A 22,428-nucleotide genomic window follows, 5' to 3' on the forward strand; every position below is an offset into this window, starting at 1 on the left:
TGACTAAAGAAATACTACTTGACTATAAAAGGTCTAGAAGACAAATAAAAGTATATTTATAAAAGGAGAAAAACAAAGTGCCCCGCCTAGAAAGAAAGTTGAAAATGGTACTCAAGGCTCAATCAGACAATATAATTACTAATCAACGATCATATATTCCACGATCACATAAACTAGTTTTGTATTGTGTACGTGTGTTTGGATTGGACGTTTTTTTTTATTCTTTAAAAAAAATGAGCAGATACTTAAGAAATCAATTAGTTAATTAAATCCTCATCCTCGACCGACCTTGGGGACACGTTATCAGATATTAAGCCAAAAAGTCAGCAACGTGGAGGGGTCATAGGATATGCATATCAGCGTTTGCTAGCCTTTTCCATCCGCGTTAAAAAAAGAAGAAGAAGAAAAGAAAGACAAAACCCAAAGCTCCTCAAAAGACCCACAACTCTAAAAACAAAGAAAGAAAAATTGATATGGCCCTCCATCTAGAACAGCTTGACTTTACAAATCCATCCCTCCCATCCCACCCTAATCAGCAATGACCTACAATAAATCTAGATGCACTAAAAACTGTGAAAATAATTTGAGGACCGATAAGGTAACAAGTTTTTACCTTGGTAAGTAAAAAAAATTACTATTAGTGTCGATTGAGATAGGAACTATTAAAAGTTTTTATTAATAAGTAATAACTCTTTGCGTTCTTAGGATTGCTCATTGCTAATAAGTAATAACCCCTCAATTAAAACTTAGTTTCCAAGAAATTGACAGGAAGACTAAAAGGGTCTGTGATGTTGATAATGTAATGCCCCTACACCACCAACCATTTTCTCTCTTTCAAACTAACCAAACTCAAACACCCTTGTAATCTCTCTCTCTCTCTCTCTCTCTCTCTCTCTCTCAGTTTTCCCGGGAGAAAAACATGCTTGAACCTGGCACAAAACTACTCCAAAACCGTACACAATCCACGGATCATATTGGAAAGTTATGTACTGATAGTTATGACAATTCTGAACCCCGGAATTATGGTCCCAGGGCTAGAAAAACTGCTCAAAACTACACAAAATATAATAGCTGGAATGGCATGGAAGTGAAATTTGAACCAGAAATGAAGGCGGTCGATGAGTCTGGCATTTGTTCACCGCCTTTGTGGAAAACAAGCCCACCCAGAAGTCCCCAACACAGAGCAAATCACTACAGAAGCTTATCTCCAACATCAAGAACCCAAGCCATTGCCAGAGGCCAAAGGGAGCTCATGGAAATGGTCAAGAACATGCCTGAGGCTTGCTATGAGCTTTCCTTGAAAGATATTGTGGAGCAACCAAAAGTACTTGAAGCTAGAGGACGAGAAAGTAGTGTGTCAGAAGAGAGAGATTCGAACACAGAGGTTTTGTATAAGAGGGAGAATAGTAAGAAGAGGAATGATAAGAGGGCACAATCACAAGTAGTGAAAAGAAGTGCAAGCATAAATAATGGAGGGTTTTATCTTAAGATGGTGTTTCCTGTATCTTTAGGGTCTAAGAAGAACAATAATAAAAAGAAGAAGAATGATCAGTCTTCTGTGACAAATACAAGTGCAAAAGTTTCTCCTAAGCCTATAGTACAAGATGGATCTTCAAAGGGTGTAGATAAGGAGTGGTGGAAGAAGAGAGTTTCAGTATCTGGTGAGAGTGAAAGTGGCAGGTCGAGTAGTAATAGCATGAAAAGCACTGGAAGCAGCAGCAGCAGCAGTAGCAGCAGCAGCAGAAGCAGAAGCAGCAACAACAGGTATGTATGTTAGAAGTTAGTACTTATATTTCGATTACTGGTTTATGTTTCATTAATATCTATTAGTCATAAATATAGAATTCATCTGGGTTTTGAATGGATAATTGGGAAATTTGTTATGAATGAAGGTTATGAATGAAGGAGACAAGTGAAAAGCAGTATGGTTTTACATGTTTGGACTTCAATGGTTTGTTTTTTGCATACAATTTTCTATTCAAAATTCATTTTTTGGGAATTAAAGAATCTATTTTCTTGTCTATTAGGAAAGTAAATCTGGGCTTAAAAAAAAAAAAAATTATTTTATAAATTAACCCAATTATTTTCTTGACATTTTAGAAGCTGCTCTGGTCTGAAACAGAGGAACCCTGTTTTTGATGGATCCATTGTTTTAAAAAATATATATTTTTGCGTCTGTAATAAGTTAATAATTATAAATCAATTGGTTATTCTTGCTCAAAAATCAGGTTTTTGTGAAAATTCAATCTAGACTCTAGAGTATTCTGATGAATGTTGAAAGGAAAATATGCCTTTAATATCTATCCTATAACAATATTGAAGTCCAAACTTTCTGCTCGTACAACTTAGCTGTCCAGGTAGATAGATGCTTCTGCTTTGGCCAAACCTCTAATTTAGGCCAAGTACAAATGAATGATGTGGAAAATTTGGCAGTTGGGAATAGTTCATAGCATAGATTTGTTTTCATTCAATGCTCAATAATTTTGCAGGGTTGGGTGTTCTGCTTCTGCCAAACATATTTAATTACTATCAAAACTCAAAAGCCATTAAAGGGATAAACAGATATTTAAGAATAACTCCAGACCCTTCTTATTACAAATATTGGCCTGCAAAATTAAGTAGTTGGTGTTAAATTAATTGGAAAATTTTATTACTAAATTTGAGCAACCTTTTCGGCAATTCTTGTCAATTTATTTATTATTAATTAGTATTTGGTAGAGATATTTAAATGTTGGAGGAATTAATGTAATGCAGGAAAAAGAGTGGTGGTTGCTGGTCCTTCATCCGCAACAAGAAAAGGCAAATGCTGCGGATTGAATGAGGTCTCTAGCTCTAATAAAAATAGGAGAGCACAATATAAACCATGTAATTATTCTCCCAATAATGATTAGGTACGGAGGAGTATAGATTATCTGAGTTTGCAAATTAGTGTGTTTATTATTATATTCTTTACAGATTTTGTAAGTTTGTTTCCTTTTTCTCCCTTTTCAATTTCCCTAAAAATCCTGCTGCCTTGTTTGCCAAATAGATGAGTGTTTGTTTTGGTTTTACAGATCCTTTGTTCTTGTAATTTTCCTTAATAGTGAGTAGTTTTTTTTTTTTTTTTTTTTTTTTTTTTTTTGGGTTAAAAAGAAATGAATAAAACAAACAAGAGTTATCCCACACTAGCGGTGAGACCAGCGCTAACAGTTCTATTAAATACATGCCAACCAAGTCCGAATTAACTAAACACAAAACACCAGTATTTGGCGGATGATTAAATACAACAAAAGCATTATCCATTAAACATCCCCATCTTGCAAGCGCATCAGCACAACAATAGTGAGTAGTTTTAAATGGTTAAAAAGGGTCTATCAGAAAGAGACAATTATGAGGCAGAAGACTTTAATTTAATCCAACGCAATGTTCACATTTCTTTCGCTGGTCCTGTCACTAGTCAATGGAATGAGCCAAAAGTATTTGAATCAACTTTCTTCAGATTCTTTCGCGTGCCCTTCTTTTTCTCCATTTCTTTTAAGTTAAAAAAATTAAGGTTAGGAGAGAGTTTGGATTCGGATTATTTCAAGTTGCGTTTCTAATGTTGCGTTTTCTCTTTTCTTTTTCTTTTTTTTTGGTTCAGCCTACGATGGTTGACCGGTCTTCTGTGAACAATGCTCTTGTACACTGTTCACGGATCCCATAAACTCCACTTTTTATCAACTTTTTCATTAAAAATGGGTCCCACAATACTATTCACACATTTAAAAATTATTTTGCTACAGTGTTTTCAGTTTTCAGTTTTCAGTTTCAGCAAAATAAGTTCAATCCAAACAGACCCTAGATCTTCATAATGCCGGTGCAAAAGATTGATCAAACGAATGACGTATTATCTTTAGTTTCAAGGTCCATTTGGGTAGTGCGGCTGCGTCCGCGTTTTGTAAGTTCCGGACCTTTTTTTTTTTTTTAAAGTCCAGTGCATAATGCACTGTTCAATCTAGAGGTAGACTTTTTTCCGTTTGACTTATCTAAAATCATTCCCATAGTTGATAATGATCACCCTTTTAAATTCTCCATAATAACCTTCGATTCTTGATTTTGCTTTCCATCTCAAACAAATGAAAATAGATCCAGTCCATGTTATGATCAAATAACATGAAATTAAAACTTTATGGAAGGTTGAAGATACGTGGAACATGAATGATGAGGTTTGGAGTGGGATATCAAATGAATAGGTATTGTTAGGGTCAAATTTGGAATGACAAGTTTAGGTGAACTTGGGTCTTATCATTATCATGATCACAATATAGCATAATGAGGAAAAAGAGGAAAACCGCTGGAGAGTTAGGTGAAGACTAATAATGCATGACTTGAGTTTTGTTCTTATTTGGAGATTCAGATATTATGGTCTTATACCAATTTTGTGTAATATGTTGACAAAACCAACTTTGTTATGCCCTTTTAGGAAAAACGTCCTATACAGAATTTGCTAAATTTAACCAAATTTCAGGCAAAAATTGGTCATGAAGTGCTTTTTCTTGTGTTTGTGGCTAGGACATGGGCTTGCTCATGTGCCTAGAGATTTCGCAAGTGTTCTAAGCTCACTTAGCTAAATCTATCTTTTAAGTTCATAGATAAGCTCAATATAGGCCTACTCTTTACTTTCCACACCACACTCCAAATTTGGGCCATATCCAAAAATTAAAAGAAAAATCAGAAAAATAGTGGGCCCCAAAAGATTAGACTTGCTTTGTATGGACCTTTAGAAAAGATAAGCATCAACAGGAATTTAATAAACCACTATTTTTACCCTCACCTTAATAATGCAAGTCATCTACTCTTATTCTTCTTCAATTTATATTTAGTTAAAAAAATACTATAAATAAAGACTATAAATAAAGACCTTATCATATACGTTTAAATGTCACTATTATACCATTATTGTTGGTAGGATCGATATTACTAATGCTGTGGTGATATGCTACTGTGAATGAATGTTGCTCCTGTAAATGAGGCTGCTATTGATGTTGCAATATGCTTGGCGCAGCTATGCTGTGGTGTTTTAGTGTGTCAGTACTGGTGGTGTGCTAATGCTAAGTATGTTGAGCTACTATAAGCTGCTATTTACATAGAATGCTAAACTAGAAGCTGTGCAGAGTTGCAATGTATTAGTTAAATGAAGTGTATTAGGTAATTCAAAATGTGCGCATATAGTTTTGGTGAAATGGCAAGTACTATAAGCATTGAACCTGCATTAACAGGCTATAACTACTTGGCTAATTGCCATGTGCAAATTCAGTTCCAGCATGTGATAAAAATTAGGAGTTTGCTAGAAGGATGTTATTGTTTTAGTAGTTAATTGTTTGTTAGTTCGCCAACTGTTAGGATGTTTTGGCTAGGAACTCGAGTAGCTTAGAGATACATAATAGGTTGTAGTGTGTAATATACTAATATGGATGGCAATTAATGAAATAAAGAATTCTAGTTCTTACTTTCTTTGTAATAATTCTCACCTTCTCTGATTCTCATTCCATCTTCTCAAGAAGGCCTAGTTCCCTAACCATTACACAAACTTTAGCAGGTTTTTATCAAAGGGAAAATATTGTTATACACACACTATGTTGTTGTAGCCTTTTTTTTTTTTTTTTTTTTTTTTTTTTTTTTTTTTTTTGAGGGGACTATGTTGTTGTAACTTGAAATTGAAAACATGATTTTAAGTTACGTTTTCAATTATGAAACATTGAATATGACAAACATAGCTCTTTTAAAACAAAGAGCAGGACATGTCATAATTGATAAGAATGTCAAGCTCTTATATAACTTATTTTTGAAAGTTATTTTAATTTTTTCTATAAAAAAAAAATCTTTTTCTTTTTTTGGGTGAGAATCTTCATTGTGGAATTAAATGTAACTCTAATACCTATTGCGGAGGCCAGTTAATTAGGAAGTGTTATTAAAGCAGTATTAATTGGGCCTATGGCCCTATCCGAGGACGTTAGACCATCCGAGAAAGTCCAAATAAGATTATGAGGAGAACAGAATGAACAGAGGAGTAGAGACAATATAAGATAGGTCCAATAAGCGTCTGAGGACAAAAGCCTTCTCGGCAACATGTGTTCGAGGTAAATTTGAGTGTCATATCATCACGAACTTACTTCGGAGTTACATCACAACTAAGGGTGAGACATTGGACCAGGGGGAAGAAAAGAAAGGTAAACAAATATCTTCAAAAGCTGCTACCTCCGCATTAAATGCCTCCCAACCAACTCTCTGGCCGCATTAATGTGGAAGTGATGTCTGAACAGTGATCAAGCAGCCTTACAGCTACTGGTTGATAGTTATAGGAGGTGTTAGATGAGACAGGAAGGAGTCTCCTGAATCTAACCTACACATGTGTGTAAAGGATGACAACAAGATTGTAGTATATAACATGGAAAGATGTACTGAGAAAAAAAAAGAAAAAAAAGAAAAGAAAAGATAAGGATTGGAACTTTTGTACAATTTTATTATTCAACAAAATCATATGATACGAACTACTTAATCTATTCCGAGGATAGATTTTCTAATCTTACTTGTGTCAAACCGTCTTGAACCGTTAAATCTAATTGTTTTTCTTCTGAGATAGATCTAGTTCTTATACCCACGCTCTACAAATTTGTTGTTTAGGCCGTTGGGGTTTGAGCCCAATCCCATTTTGGGACCAATCCAATTTCAGGAAACAAAAAGTATCTGCTAGTCGGCACGGAGTATTTGCTGGTCGGCACGGAACTCCCCACACCCTTATCTCTAATAATGGCCTTCAATTTGATAGTAAAGCATTTAGGCAATACTATTCTGACTTAGGGATAAAGAATAGATATTCCACTCCGGCCTATCTGCATGGGAATGGGCGAGCTGAGGTTGTCAACAAGGTTATAGTCAATGGACTTAAAAAGAGACTAGATGATGCAAAAGGAAAATGGGTGGAAGAATTGCCACATGTTCTTTGGACGTATCAAACAACACCTCGACGGTCAACAGGAGAGACTCCTTTCTCAATGACATATGGAGCCGATGTCGTCATCCATCTGGAAATTGGTTTCCCAACATTAAGGACTAGTGCATTTACCTTGGGCGGTATCGATCGGCTGTTAGAAAAAAGTTTGGACTTGATCGAAGAGCGAAGGGAGAATGCAATGGTCCAAATGGCTTACTACTAGCATAAACTCAAGCAAGGCTATGATACCAATGTAAAGCTGAGGCCGTTAGCTGTAGGAGATCTGGTGCTGAGGAAAGTTCTGGGAACCACCAAGAATCCAGCTTGGGGAAAATTGGGGCCTAATTGGGAAGGACCGTATTGGATTACTTTAGTAGCCGGAATAGGAGCCTATTATCTGGAAGACTTAGATGAAAAAGCTGTACTCCATCCTTGGAATGTAAACAATCTGAAGAGATATTATTATTAATAAAAGTAATCTTGTTTGGTTTTGTTTTAATTTTTGCCAATCATACATCATGTGTTTCCACATTTATTGAAATATTAAACAGAAACTAAGTTATGTTAGGTTTCTCGGACCACAAACTTAGTGGAAATTAATATCCTATGACATCTATTGAAGTATTAAACAGAAACTAAGTTATGTCAGGTTCCTCGAACACTAAGTTCGTGGTCTGAGGAACCTGACATAACTTAGTTTCTGTTTAATACTTCAATAGATGTCATAGGGTATTAATTTTCACTAAGTTTATGGTCCGAGGAACCTGACATAACTTAATTTCTGTTTAATACTTTAATAGATGTCATAGGGTATTAATTTCCACTAAGTTCGTGGTCCGAGGAATAACTTAGTTAAACAGAAACTAAGTTATGTCAGGTTCTTCGGACCACAAACTTAGTAGAAATTAATACCCTTTGACATCTATTGAAGTATTAAACAGAAATATAGTTATATCAAGTTCCTTGGACCACATACTTAGTGGAAATTAATACTTTATGACCTCTGTTGGAGCATTAAACGGGTTCAATAGAAACTAATACAGCCTCTTGTTATTAAAATGCTAGTGCCACATAAACGTGGGCATTTCAAAGGAGTAAACCCTTAAGTTCCATTCTCGGATCACAGGGTTTCTAATTACCTAGTAAAGATATAAATCTCAATAAGCTTGTGAGCATCATTTAATGCACATTGAGGTGCTCTAGACTTAACTTTATCTAGCTTTTGAACGCTTTCTTAAGGTTCAACTTGTTAAAATGGATATATATGTATCCAAAATATATCTATGTGATGTTATAGACTCAATGGTTATCATCCATTTTAGCTGCCAATTATAAATGTGTGTAAATTATGTTTTCTCTTGCATAAACAAAGGGCAATCAAGATGAAACTACTCAAAACCAAAATGACAAAATGAATAACACAAAAATGAGATAAACAGCAACTCAAATGAATTCCAAAAAGTAAAAGTGCATACTTCATTAAAATATGTCTAAAAAAAAAAAAAAAACAGAAACAAAATCCCTTGCAAAAGTCCTAAATGTATTACAAAAGAAAGCTTATCTTTTTAGCTTAATTTGAAGCTTGGAAGTTTTGTTGGCCGGGATATCTACTTCCAAGTTAGTTATTCTCTCTTTGTCTTTAGAAGCTCCCTCAGCGGGCATGACTGAAAGCCTTAGGAAGCTGCCCCTACCTCCGGAACGGCTACAACCTTATCCGAGTATACTTCTTAGGAAGCACGGGTCTTGGTTGTTGTTCCTTACTGGCTGGGAGGAGAAGGATCTTGAGGCAATACTTCTGGATTTGGATCAACAGTTATAGAAGCCACATCATCTTGAGTGGAAGGAGGGTCCGAGGCTCAAATTGCAGAAGGGTAAAACACATTCTCTACTTTCCTCAACTCAGATGAAGCCTCTACCCCAGCTCGGTTAAGGGTTTCATCCCAAGTTTGGGCGCAGTAAATGCGGCACATCGCTGGGACCTCTGCCCTAAGGGTTTCCTTAATCTCAGCCACTTCAAGGTCATAACCCTTCTGCTCGGCCTCGTCCCTTTCCTTCTCAGCCTCAACCTTTGCTTTCTCAGCTTCAGCTTTGGACCTCTCAGCTTGATCCTTTAGCCTCTGGGTTTCCTCCAGTTGTTTTTTAAGGGCTGCCATTTGCTCCCTGGTAGCATTCAATTCGTCATTTGCCTCGCGCAGATGCCTCCTCTGGTCCTCGGCTTGCCTCTCTACGCCTTCCAAGGCCGAGTCAGCGCTACAGCGAGCCTGCTCCTAAGCAGTCAACTTTTTCTTCAGCTCGGCAAGATTATGCTCAGATATGGTCAAAGTTTGTATGGCTACCGTCCGTTTTTTCCTTTCATCTTCCAATTGCTGGTAGTAGTTATTGGTAATCTCTTCCAGTCTAAAAGTGTTTTGGATAGCCTAAAAGGGAAGGATCAACACCATAGACAATAAAAAGTACATATCAATAAATCATAATTATAAGTAAAAAAAAAAAAAAAAAAAGGGAAAAGAGTTAACACTATACCATTCCTAAATATATTTTGCAGTTAAGGAAGACTTCGACTTCATTCTTCCTCATATTCTTCAGCTCGGCCATATCTCTTGGAAGCAACAAAGTCTCCTCCAAGGCCGAGGCTACGTGGCACCCAATGCCATTGTTGAAGTCCCTAAGTAATGCATCATCCCTCAAGGGCTCCCCACCGTGCATGGGTGTTGGTAGCCAGACTTGTAGCTCAGGAGGCTGAGTATCCGACCTTTCCAGGCCTCGTTGTGATGTGTGGCTGACCTTCTGCTGCTTCGCAGCTCGTTGGGCCTCTTCTTCCCAGGTCAGACGAGATCTTCCAATATCAACCATATCTTTCCCTTTCTGCTCTCTTTGCCTTTTTAGATCAGCAATTTCAGGTCTGATTGGCTGAGGTTGGTGAGGAGGTTGGTGAAGAGTAGGAGGAGGAGATTTGGTGGGAGGAGAGGGAATTTGAGACTGTGTAGATCTCCCCAGTGCACCTTTCCCAGGCTGATTCTTTATCAGCTGCATTAGACTCATTTGGGGTTTCCTTTGGACACCCATTTCGTCGAAAGCGTCCTCAGAGTGTATAGTCTGATTAAAAACCTCGAATTCATCTGAGGAGTCTGTCAAATTTACAACTTCCTCCGGATTTTCTTCTTCTTCTTCTTCTTCTTCTCTTCTGTCCTCCTCTTCTCTGAGGACAAGTTGGGATGAGGATGCTCCTACTAAAGGAGTGGCAACAAAAAGTGGCTGGGTGCGGGGAGTGTCTTTGGGGAGTGGTACACCTTCTGGAATGATGAACCCCTAGTAGACAACGTTGATACGGCGGAGCCGAGGGTCGCAAATTCTAATTACGTATTTAGGAGCTTGGAAGGCGAACGAGAGAGGTGTGTATCTGAGGACTAAATGGGCTGCTCGGAGTTGACCATCAGCTTCATTCACATATATTTCGGCTTGCAATACCCTATCCAAGCTCGTTTTGTTTACTAAGTTGAGTTTGGATTTGGTAGAACGCCTATCTGCAAAATCTTTGAATTAAAATGAGATTTCATTAGAAACAAGAATATTGAGACACAAGACAAAAAAAAAAAAAAAAAAATGTAAACTAAAATTCATGAATCTATGGCTATACCCCCCCCCCCCCGGTTCTTCCTTCGCCGTTGGGCAGGGCAGGCCATCATGCCATTCCCCAGAAAAGATAAGGAAATCCTCCTTTAAGTTCTTATTTGAAGTGGGAAGGCACTAGATTAGCCTTACTACGGGATACCTCGATTTGAGGTAATATCCCTGCCCCTTTAAATGGTGCAAGTTGTACACCCAATTCACATCATGGTGGGTCAGGTTTAGGTTCATTCTCTCGTTTAAAGCTTCTATACTTCCGAAAACCCTAAACATGTTCGGGACACACTGTGTGGGAGATAACCTAAAAAATCTAAGGTAATTCCTAGTAATAGTACCCATGGGAATGGTCATCCCACCCTCTATGAAGGCAATCATAGGAATGACCACCTCCTCAGTTTTCCTAGCGTCGACCCACTCCCCCTGGGCCGCATACCTCACACCCACTATTGGTGGGATCCTATACTTAGCCCTGAAACTTCTCATTCCCTCCTCAGATTCAACCAGACATTTGAACTTACCCATTTTCTTAAAGGGTTTCGAAGAAAAATTAACAAGTTTAATATGAAAGCTAAAAAGGTTTTAAGAAGACTTATAGGTTTGAAAGAGAGATTCTAGTATTTGTAGATGCACAGGGAAACGAAAGAAAGAGACAGATTCAGTGTATGAGTTCTAGAATTGTGTGATTGCTGAAAGTAAGAGAGATAATTGATTTGAAAAGCTATTTATAGTAGCGCAGAAGTTACAAGTGGGAAAGTTCCCACTCGTAAAACAAGAAAAACCCTCCACTGTTCGATTTACATCTTACCGTTGAACGTGGGGGACAGAGGCCTCGCCAAAATTTAATGCTGTCACGCTCTGGACGCCGAAGCGTCAGGAGTGTGTCCAGAGCATACAAAAAGACATATAGGAGGTCAGGAATACAGAGTAAAACCAAAAACAAGAAGGGATGAGGACATCAAAATCATCATTTTCTTCCGAGGAGTCAAAAAGCAAGATTTTGAGGGGCTATTGTGGGGGCCAGTTAATTAGGAAGTATTGTTAAAACAGTATTAACTGGGCCTATGACCCTATCCGAGGACGTTAGACCATCTGAGAAAGTCCAAATAAGATTATGAAGAGAACAGAATGAAGAGAGGAGTAGAGACAATATGAGATAGGTCCAATAAGCGTCCGAGGACAAAAGCCTTCTCGGCAACATGTGTCCGAGGTAGATCTGAATGCCATATCATCACGGACTTACCTCAGAGTTACATCACAACTAAGGGTGGGACATTGGACCAGGGGTAAGAAAAGAAAGGTAAACAAATATCTTCAAAAGCTGCTACCTCCACATTAAATACCTCCCAACCAACTTTCTGACCACATTAATGTGGAAGTGATGCCTGAACAGTGATCAAGCAGCCTTGCAGCTACTGGTTGATGGTTTTGGGAGGTGCTGGATGGGACAGGAAGGAGTCCCCCGAATCTAACCTACACGTGTGTGGAAAGGATGACACCAAGATTGTAATATATAACATGGAAAGATATACTGAGAAAAAAAAAAGAAAAAAAAATAAAGGATAAGGACTAGAACTCTTGTACAATTTTATTATTCAACAAAACCATATGATACGAACTACTTAATCTATTCCAAGGATAGATTTTATAATCTTACTTGTGTCAAACCATCTTGAACCATTAAATCTAATCGTTTTTCTTCTGAGACGCTCTACAAATTTATTGTTTGGGTTGTTGGGGTTTGAGCTCAATCTGGTTTTGGGACCAATCCAATTTCAGTCTTTACACCTATATTATGAAATGAATAACGAAATGGAGGTTTATGAATTGAAATTTGTGAAATTGCAACACTAAACTTTTTTTTTTTTTTAATGATTTCTAACCTAATATATAATTTATAAATGTGGATTGTATCATAAAATATTTTATAAAAAATTTATATGAAAGTGATATAATAGCTTATAAATGTATTCGGGCCCATTTGGTGTTACGTAACCAGACTCCTTAAAGAGTTTTAATACCTTTAAATCCCTTTCACGTGAGAAACATAGGTGTTTGGAAAATTTTTAAAAGATCCTTAAGACAACCCCAAATACCTCAAAAAGTGCATTGAGTTAAAGCTCAAATATGGGGCTTTTCCCTTAAAATTCCTTTTAGCACTGTAGAGCTTTTAAGAAATAATTAGTTAAAAATAACTATTAAAAAAAAAAAACCTTTGTTGTAACACCCAATGCCCAATTATTTGTTCCCTTCACTCTCCTCTCATTCTAAAATGAATTAGCTTGTCCATCAGTTATGTGTGTTAAAGTTTCAGTCCTTATAACTCCATACTACTACTACAAAAGTTAGATCCTTTTGTAGTGATACTCTAGTTATGTAATTTCTTATAAACTTGTTTAAAAAACTCTACCTATTACTTTCATGTTTGTGTGTTCAAAAAACTCTATTTATTACTTTCATGTTTGTGTGTTCTAATAAGTATTACTGTTTCCAAAAAAAAAAAAATTGGGATGTTTATCCCAATCGGATGTGTGTGTTAAAGTTTCAATTCTTATAACCCTAAGCTACTACCAAAAAAAAAAAGGGCAAAATCTTTTGATGTTTTATGCTTTGTTTGTTTTGGCGATAATATTTTCTAAAAAAATGAGTTATTTTTCAAAAAGTAATTTCTACAAAATTATCTTATTTTCCTATATTTAGTAGTAAATTTAAATGAGTTGAAAAACAATTTCTTAATTTCTTATATTTAGCTTTAGATTGTTGCGAGATAGAGTTGTTTTCCAAAAATATTTAATGGGAAATAATATTTAAAAAAAAGTCATATTTTTTTTGTTGACCAAAGATAATTTTCCTTTAACTTTTTTTTTAAATTTTTTAATTTTAATGTTTTCAAATCTTGGAAAATATGGAAAACTATCTTTACACAAGGATTTTCATTGAAACAAATGGAGTATGGTTTGTTTTTTTTTTTTTTGGCGGGGCAGAACCTTGAAATGAAATGGTGATAATGGGATTAACCTTAATTGGGCTAGAGAAAAAAATAGACCACAGAATTACCACAGTATCATGTTTGAGTTGTTTCTACATTTGTGGAGTGCTTTTGTGAGGAGAGATTGTTCTCCTCCCTTTTTGTCTCCTGGATTTTGTCGAATTATGGAGATGTAACCACAATTTGAAGGAATTAGAAAATTGCCCCAGTATCGTTTTCCCTTTATAGGCTATGCTTGAGTGAGGTTTGTGTATGGCACCGTGTTTGGTCTTATCCTTGGCATTCTCTGTTTAGGATATTAATTCTTGGTTGGTTTGAATTGCGCTTGGGGCAGAGGTGCTTTGTGACTTTTTAGATTATTCAAGCTAAAAACCAGTCTTATATTGATTTTTTTTTGGTTATTTTCTAGGGGGCTAGCAGTGATCAAAGTATGAAAAGTCTTGCTTAGGTTGTTGCAAACTTGAAAACCCATTCTTGGAATCCATTGGATTTGAATCACCTCAAAAATTTCAGGAATATTCAAAATGTTTGGAGAACCAAAATTTTTTCTTATTTGAAATATTGAGGATTATTTCTTTCCTTCTTGGTTCTCTATTTATTTTAAAACTTTTAGAACAAGCTCAAAAAACTATGAAAACCCATTTAGGATGTTGAATTTTAAATTTTTTTTTTTTTAATATATACATTAAGAAGGGCTGAACAAGATCATGTTTACTACTATGTGATTAATGGGGTGTCTTCATTTGATGACCATCTCTTGCCAAGAACATGGAGAATGCCACTAGGTATATACTATTTGGGTAAGGCATGAGCGTCTATCAAGTGAGCCGGGGGGGGGGGGGGGGGGGGGGGGGGGGGTGTTGGGTTGGTGCGGCATCGGGCACATGAGTGTCCATTAAGTGAATGAGCACCTTTTTATTGATTTGCGTAGGGTTTGTGCATCAGGTATTTAAGGTCACGTGTTTAAGCTTTAGAATCTTATGGTTAATTTGGAGGTGGATTCTATCATTTTGAGGCATGTTGCCTTTGGTGTGGGCAATTTATATTCCATTATCATCAGTAATTGACCAAGAGTTCATTCGTTGTATGCAAATATGGGGTCATGGGTTGATAGGTGTTGGAGTTGGCTCATAGTTATTTCTTGGCCAACTAGCCCAAGGACTTTATAGGCCTAGCTGAGTGGAGCAGATGTTTGAGTCTTGGGAGAGAGAGAGAGAATTTTATGATTTTTCTATTATTATTATTATTATTATTGTAGAGAGGGAAAATTCCCGACCTATCACAAGCTGACACGTCACATTACCAAATCCACAAAATACAGCCAATTACAAAGCACCACGTACTGCTATTAGGTTTTGCTATCACTATTCAGAAGCCAACAAAAATTTGCCAAGTGTCATGCAAAAACCAATCACGCATCAGCGCACGTGTAAGCGATGACACAAGCAGCTTCACACGTGTAAGCAATGACACAAGCAGCCTTACACGTGTAAGCGATGACACAAGCAGTCCAGCACGTATAAGCGATGACATAAGCGGACCAATCAGGCTGTGACATGTGTCACCAATCAATCTCCGCCACGTGTCACTCAGCACCCCCCAAACTCCTATAAATAGAAGCCTTCCTAAGACATTTAGGAGGACCAAGATTCAGAAGTGAAAAAGCTCTGCTGGAATCAAGCCCTGAAGCCTTCAGGAACTTTAAGAACTTCAACCCCAAAATCGGAGAATATTCGAAGCAGAATCATCCAAACCATCTGCCTAGATCCAAAAGTTTGCAGGAATCAAGCTCAAAGGTCCGAAAACATAATCAAATCACAAATCAGTGAAGCTTTACGAATTCAAGCCTCCAAAACCCCGAAGAACTTCCACCACAAACCTTCAAATACAAAGAACATTCGAAGCAGAATCATCCAAACCATCTGCCTAGATCCTAAAGTTTGCGGGAATCAAGCTCAAAGGTTTGAAAACATCAACAAATCACAAATCAGTGAAGCTCTACGGATTCAAGCCTCCAAAGCACCGAAGAACTTCCGCCACTAACCTTCAAATACAAAGAACATTCGAAGCAGAATCATCCAAACTACCTGCCTAGATCTCAAAGGTCACTAGAATCAAGCTTAAAAACCTTCAGAAACCTCAAACAACCACAAATCAGTGAAGCCCCACGGATTCAAGCCTCTAAAACCCCGAAGAACTTCCACCACAAACCTTCAAATACAAAGAACATTCGAAGCAGAATCATCCAAACTACCTGCCTAGATCTCAAAGGTCACTAGAATCAAGCTTAAAAACCTTCAGAAACCTCAAACAACCACAAATCAGTGAAGCTCCACGGATTCAAGCCTCTAAAGTCCCGAAGAACTTCCACCACAAACCTTCAAATACAAAGAACATTCGAAGCAGAATCATCCAAACTACCTGCCTAGATCTCAAAGGTCACTAGAATCAAGCTCAAAAGCCTCCAAAAGCCTTAAACAATCACAAATCAGTGAAGCTCCACGGATTCAAGCCTCTAAAGCCCCGGAAAACTTCCACAACAAACTTTCGAAGACGAAGAACACACGAAGAACATGAAGAACAAAGGATTTCCAACAAGCTCATAGCCAGAGATTCAATGTAATTCTGTTCCAAAGATTTTCGATCCATTTTTCAGCCAAATTGAAGTACATTGGGTGTTCGAATCAAAATCACATTACTACAAATCCAATCAACATGTCTTTTAAGGAGATCGAATCAGATGATAACTCTTTTGTAATTACAAAGAATTGTACCACACAATCATCAATACAAATTCACATTTGTGAAACTATTTTACTTGTTTGATTTATTTCAAACCAGAAATTTAGTCGCTTACAATTATTATTATTATTATTATTATTGTGTGCATAGAAGGAATTTTTGTTTTTAGAAATATATTAATTTTAAAAATTATTATGTTCATTAGAGAATAACTATTATAGCGATTTTTTAGAGAAATAACTATTCATCACTTTAAGGGATAACTATTCGTAACAAATACTTATTACTCGTAATGAAAATTCAATCAAACAACCAAATTGTTATTCTACAAGAACAGCCATTTCATTCAAATATCTATTTGTGGATATCAAACATGCCTTTATATATTACTTCTAATTAAGTAATAGAGAAATATTCCATTCAAATATCTATTCGCACGTATCAAACATGTCCTTATAATTAAGTCATAGTATAATCCTCATTATTGAATGGAGAAATGTATTATTCATACTTTATTCCTCTCCTAAATTATGAAACCTTGATTCCATCCTTGGTTAGATAGACATAAGTTCAAAACCAACTTCCCCAACCCCCATTGAGCTCCACCTTAGTCCTTACCCGTACTTACGCATAATACATGTACACCATCACCGTACTCATTACCACCACCAAGTGTTCCAGATTAACCTTCATGTCCTTAGAAAAACATTGAAAACAAAATGACACCTGAGCACAACCCTTGAAAACTTGCACGGTAAAAACCATTATTTTAAAAATTGAGCTGGATTCACTGGTCAATTGGGAAACAAACCTTAAGTTAGTCTGGTAAAAATCGAGAATCGAACCTAATTCCAGTTCTTTGATCGTTCCAATTTTTTAAATCTTGGTAAAAGTTGTACACACCCAAACCATTAAAACAACAAAATTCATACCCTTACGCCCTTTACCACACATCTCAATTCACCCACCATTATTATGAGTCCTTTTCGACACAAGAAATTCTCCTCACAAAACCCTGAGTAAATTTTTAGTGGTAGGTCCAAATTAAAATTAATAATAACTAACCATCTATAACTTGTTGTGAAAATGTTGTGGACGTAGCACATTTCTTTTTAGTTTGAAATGATTTTTTTTTCCTTGGATCCAAATTTATCATTGCAATGATTACAAACGGGGTATTATTTTAATATTTATTATGACCTCGAAGTTTTTAAGACAAGATACATAAAAAAAAATCCTTATTTATATCATAATTAAGATTATCACGCTCACTGTAGATAATAGTATTATAGCATTGACACAAAACACCAAACACAATTTGCATGCAAATACTACTTGCATGGCTTATTGCGCAAACAGATCATCTCTGAGGATGTACTTGATTCAGGAACCAACACCTACCTGGTCTATCAAAGTCGAACATTTTTCATGCATGACATTCCATCAATTACTTGGTACTGATTTGTTTCCAATGACTCTTTATAGGTCTTCACAAGGTATGCTGGTGGGTGATGCTCATCTACAAACTCTGGCATTGGGCTCACTGTAGTGTCCAACGATGGTCCAAGAAACAGTGGTAAGCTTATCCTCCTTACTTTTTTGTTAAGAACCACTCGATGCAAGAGACTCTTATACTTCCCATTGGTTAAAATCTGTGCAACAATAAAAATAGGCAAAATTTCTCAATTTTGAGTTGCAATAAAATATAAATTTAGTTTTATAAACGACAAAAATTAAAAATTAGGTAAATAGGAAAATATATATGGCACAATTGTGCATTGAGAAGAGAGTGATTCTGAACTTATAAAATGTACCTCAATATGGTCAGCAATGATGACAACAATAGAATTAGGTTGAGGATTTACATTAATCCATTTCCCATGATGCTCTAGTTGAAGACCATTACTTTCACCTGGTAAGAGGAGGACTAGGAGTCCAGTGTCGTAATGAGGAGGCTGACCTAGTTGATTTTCAGAATTCAAACGGACTTGATAATCATTTGCTGAAATAAAGTCATGGCCTGATTCGAGCTTCATTCTTTTCTCTATGTAGCATTCTTCAAATCCCAAGGTTTTTGATATCGCTCTAAGCAATTGGACTCCAAGTTCCCTCATTCTTTTGATGCATTCTTGTAAAATCTCACTGTAGACAAGAACAAAAAGGCTCATGTGGATCAATGAGTCATAGCTAATGAAAGTGTTAGGGTTTTAGACACTAATTGTCTTAGATTTAATCAACTTTGAGCCAAATAATTAATTAAATTAATTATGAATTAGACCTGAATCAAATAAATATCAAACAAGCATAGAACATATAAATACCAAGAATGATGATCCAGGAAAACTTTTGAAATTGTGGTTTCAAAATAAAAAACTTGGGGAGTATTTAATCTAAATAATCCAAAAGGAAATATTTCACTAATAAAATCAAAGTTTATACAATAAACTTAACTCTAAATCTACTACTACCTCATGTAGTACTTACTAGCATAACCATACGTAACTCCGAATCCACGGACTCTTCTATTATGAAACTGTTACACACAAACACTCATGTTCGTGACTTTGAGATCTCCACTCAATGGATCAGCAACACAAACTCTTCAATTTGTGACTTTGAGATCTCTACTCAAAAATTTAGATCAGCAATTGTAGTTGATTTAATTGCAGTAGTTTTGCTTTATAACTAAATCTATTGTTTACACAAAGTCTCTAGCTGTAGCTCCAAAATGGTATGAAAAATCTCCAGATTTGTGTCCATAACACTCCCCTCTTGAATGTGTAAAAACATGTTTTAGGATTTGTATTTATATACTTAAGATCTATCAAAACCCCAGATCCAATGGTTGAGAAAAAAGCAAGATCTAAAATCTGGCACGAATCCCGATCAGTCGAGATGTGCATCTCGATCGATCAAGATAAGTAACATTTATTTGCACAAGCTTTTCTGATTTCTTTGAGTCTTCGTCTGTGTTGAACTTCATATGTCTTGTTTAACTCCATATTTTTAGATTAAACAACTAGACAAACTAAGTTCAAAGGTTACAATTTTTTCATGGCTACCAACCTAAAAATATGAACTTAATAGAAAATAAACATTTAATTGAATCATGTACTTAATCATATTACGATTGAAAACATAAAAGAAAAAAGAAATTGAAGAAAAAAAAAAAAAAAACACAGAATCACTAAATCACATGTGATTGAATAATATAATAAAAGTGATATATATATATATATATATATATATTTTTTTTTTTTTTTGGTTACTAAAAAATTAGTCTATATTTGGTAGTAGTTGTTAAAATGTTGTCGTTGTTGCTATTAGGTACTAGGTGTCATTAAAAAAAAAAAAATTACGCATGGATATTTTTATTAATTAATTCATTATTCTATAAAAAGCCTGAATAATACATTAAAGAGTTCTAACATTAGAGCATTTGCATTAGTGTAAATTTACACAATTTTAGTCTATATGATATAGAAGATTTTTGAAGTAAAAAGTGTAAAACTTGCTACTTTTTGTATTTTACAAAGGTTGATGTGATTGCTCTTAAAGCTCGGAAATTGTAACAAAATTGACAAACGGTTCTCATCTCCATAAAAAGACTCTTTAACAAAATTGACAAACGGTTCACTCCTTGAAAAGAATTTGGTAAGCTCATTAAGTTGAATCTGAATAATTCGGTTATTTTTTCATTAAAGAAAATGTGAACATTTCTAGGATCTGAAAAGTTTTATGAAAATTTGAATAGATGTTAAAAGAATTTTAAGGCAAAAACTTTAAACTTGTGTTTTTAAAATGAGTCATATAACACATAAAACAGTTTTTCATAATAGTTAAGTTGACCAATTTTTATTATTTTTTATTTAGGTTCACCACTTATATCATTTTATTCTCTACTAATCATAACTTATTAGTTAGATAATTATGAAATATTTGTGAAATTTAGTGTGACACTTGAGTTAATTGTTTTAAAATTAGTCCACCACTAACTCATCTTATGAGCCGAATCTTGCTTTGTCCTTTTTTTTTTTTTTTTTTTTTTTTTTTTTTTTTTTTTTTTTTCCCAAAAAAGGAAAAAGTAAAATATGAGAGAGGAAATTGGGGTGAGGTGGAAGAAGATTACCTTAAACCAGCAAGCTTGGTAGGGCAATGAAAGGTAGGATGTACGACCATTTTGATGAACTCCGTGCTGAGTAAATTACCATCCCATTTGCCCCAACGAATCATATCCGTTGGATCATTTGTCTCGTACTCTCGCTTCTCCTCCTTTCTCAGATCAAAGAATTGGGCTAATGCCTCGTAGACTCTCATTATAAGGTTATCCGGTAACTCATGATTAATCACCTGCCAAAATATCAAGCCAACCAATCATACACGTGCACTAGGGCTGTAAATGAATAGTGCCATATTTGAACAGTTCTGACTCAATTGATCATGAAGAAGCTTGCTTATGTTCTTTAGTTAGCCAAAAAACTAAACTCAATCATAATAATTTAGCAAAAAAACCTAAACTCAATCATAATAATATATTCATGAGCAAAGTCGTGGATATAATATTTGATTTTCAGTATATATAATATTATATATTTATTTATTTATGTATAAAAATTTCGTTTTTATAGATAATATATATTAAATTGTATAAGTTTGTAAATAAGTTATCAAATTATTATTTATAAATTATTAATGATATAATAATTAGTACATTTCGTATTTTTACCAATATATAGTAGGTGTGAATATAATTTTTATAAGCTTATAAACAAAAATTATATTATCTAATAATTAACTAAGGTAATATTATTTCAACTATAATTTATTTAATAAGACAGCATTTCTATTTTTCTAATAATATCAATATTGTAGGTCCCACCTATAACAACCAGTGTTTATAATGTCTACAATTTATCCATAGGCAGTACTGTACATAAACTTGAAATAATTTCATACTTTCTTTGTTATGATTATATATGACCCACGTAAACAAGAGGGGAAGAGGTTTTAAGGGTTGATTTTCATACCATAAATGAACCGTACTCTAGGCAAGCATTACGGAGGTCTTGGGTGGTTTTAAACTGTTTATCAGGGTCATCAGATATGAGCATTGAGAAGTCAATGATGGGAATGGGATCATCTACTCCTGATAAGGAATCATCAATGTTAATGGAAGAGCTATTTGAGTGAACCAGTGGCATATAGCAATCGTCAATTTTCTTCTGATTGACTGTGGCATTTGTTTCGGCCATTGAGAGAGAGAGAGAGAGATGGCGCATATAGGAGCTTTAGAAGTAAAGAACTAGGAGTAGGTGAGGCAGTGCATAGAGAGAGCCATATGAGACAGAATTTATAGGCACTTATCGTGTTCGGTAGCTTTAGCCTTGTGGTTTGGAACTCTAATAAAAACAAGATTTGTAAACGAGGAAGAGAAGTGAGGCAGCGCATAAAGAGAGCCATATGAGACAGAATTTTTAGGCACTTATCATGTTCAGTAGCTTTAGCCTTGTGGTTTGGAATGCTAATAAAAACAAGATTTGTAAACGAGAAAGAGAAGTCCATACATTAGAACGTACAGTATTGGCATTTCTTCTTGATGTAGAAAAATGAATGTTTTCCACTAAAAACAAGAAACTTATGACTCTAGCCCGGTTTGGCTGTTTGGCTGGGGGTGATTCATGTGAGACGGAAATTGGGGGCCTGGGGGTGATTCATGTGAGAAACTTATGACTCTAGCCCGGTTTGGCTGTTTGGCTGGGGGTGATTCATGTGAGACGGAAATTGGGGGGCTGGGGGTGATTCATGTGAGAAACTTATGACTCTAGCCCGGTTTGGCTGGGGGTGATTCATGTGAGACGGAAATTGGGGGCCTGGGGGTGATTCATGTGAGACAGTGGGAGAGATAAGAATAGTGGTGGCTCTAAGAATTTCTTCCTAAATGTTTATTAAGAAAATCAAATTATACGAAATCTAATAAAAATAAAACTTCCTTATATTGACCCAAAAAAAATAAAAAATAAAAAAGACACACATGCGTAAATACATAAATTCTTATAATTTCATTTTATGAGTTTTCTTATTTTGAATAACCTCAAACTTGTACTTTAGTTTTATATATTAA

At 35.5% G+C, this 22,428-nt stretch overlaps 2 protein-coding genes across 2 annotated transcripts; one reads left to right on the top strand and one right to left on the bottom strand.

The window, feature by feature from the left end:
- Positions 1–708: 708 nt before the first annotated feature.
- LOC115962106 lies at positions 709–3,050 on the top strand. The gene is made up of 2 exons (XM_031080980.1): positions 709–1,764; positions 2,755–3,050. Exons 1-2 carry the CDS (start codon positions 920–922, stop codon positions 2,819–2,821), a joined length of 912 nt encoding a protein of 303 aa, XP_030936840.1. The 5' UTR covers positions 709–919; the 3' UTR covers positions 2,822–3,050.
- Positions 3,051–17,532: 14,482 nt separating this feature from the next.
- LOC115962107 (flavanone 3-dioxygenase 3-like) lies at positions 17,533–21,878 on the bottom strand. Its single transcript, XM_031080981.1, has 4 exons — positions 21,335–21,878; positions 20,437–20,657; positions 18,122–18,449; positions 17,533–17,959 (listed from the first exon to the last, which is right to left on the bottom strand). Exons 1-4 carry the CDS (start codon positions 21,584–21,586, stop codon positions 17,717–17,719), a joined length of 1,044 nt encoding a protein of 347 aa, XP_030936841.1. The 5' UTR covers positions 21,587–21,878; the 3' UTR covers positions 17,533–17,716.
- Between the last annotated feature and the right edge of the window lie 550 nt (positions 21,879–22,428).

This window comes from Quercus lobata, chromosome 9 (genome assembly GCF_001633185.2).
Source record: "Quercus lobata isolate SW786 chromosome 9, ValleyOak3.0 Primary Assembly, whole genome shotgun sequence".
NCBI lineage: Eukaryota > Viridiplantae > Streptophyta > Magnoliopsida > Fagales > Fagaceae > Quercus > Quercus lobata.

Bases quoted from the DNA above. Each gene is read 5' to 3' on its own strand.
- LOC115962106 (XM_031080980.1), top strand. From the start codon at position 920: ATGCTTGAACCTGGCACAAAACTACTCCAAAACCGTACACAATCCACG. The intron at 1,765-2,754 runs GTATGTATGTTA...AATGTAATGCAG, and splicing joins AGCAGAAGCAGCAACAACAG to GAAAAAGAGTGGTGGTTGCT.
- LOC115962107 (XM_031080981.1), bottom strand. From the start codon at position 21,586: ATGCGCCATCTCTCTCTCTCTCTCTCAATGGCCGAAACAAATGCCACA. The intron at 20,658-21,334 runs GTATGAAAATCA...ATATTTTGGCAG, and splicing joins TAGAGTACGGTTCATTTATG to GTGATTAATCATGAGTTACC. The intron at 18,450-20,436 runs GTAATCTTCTTC...TCTTGTCTACAG, and splicing joins ACCAAGCTTGCTGGTTTAAG to TGAGATTTTACAAGAATGCA.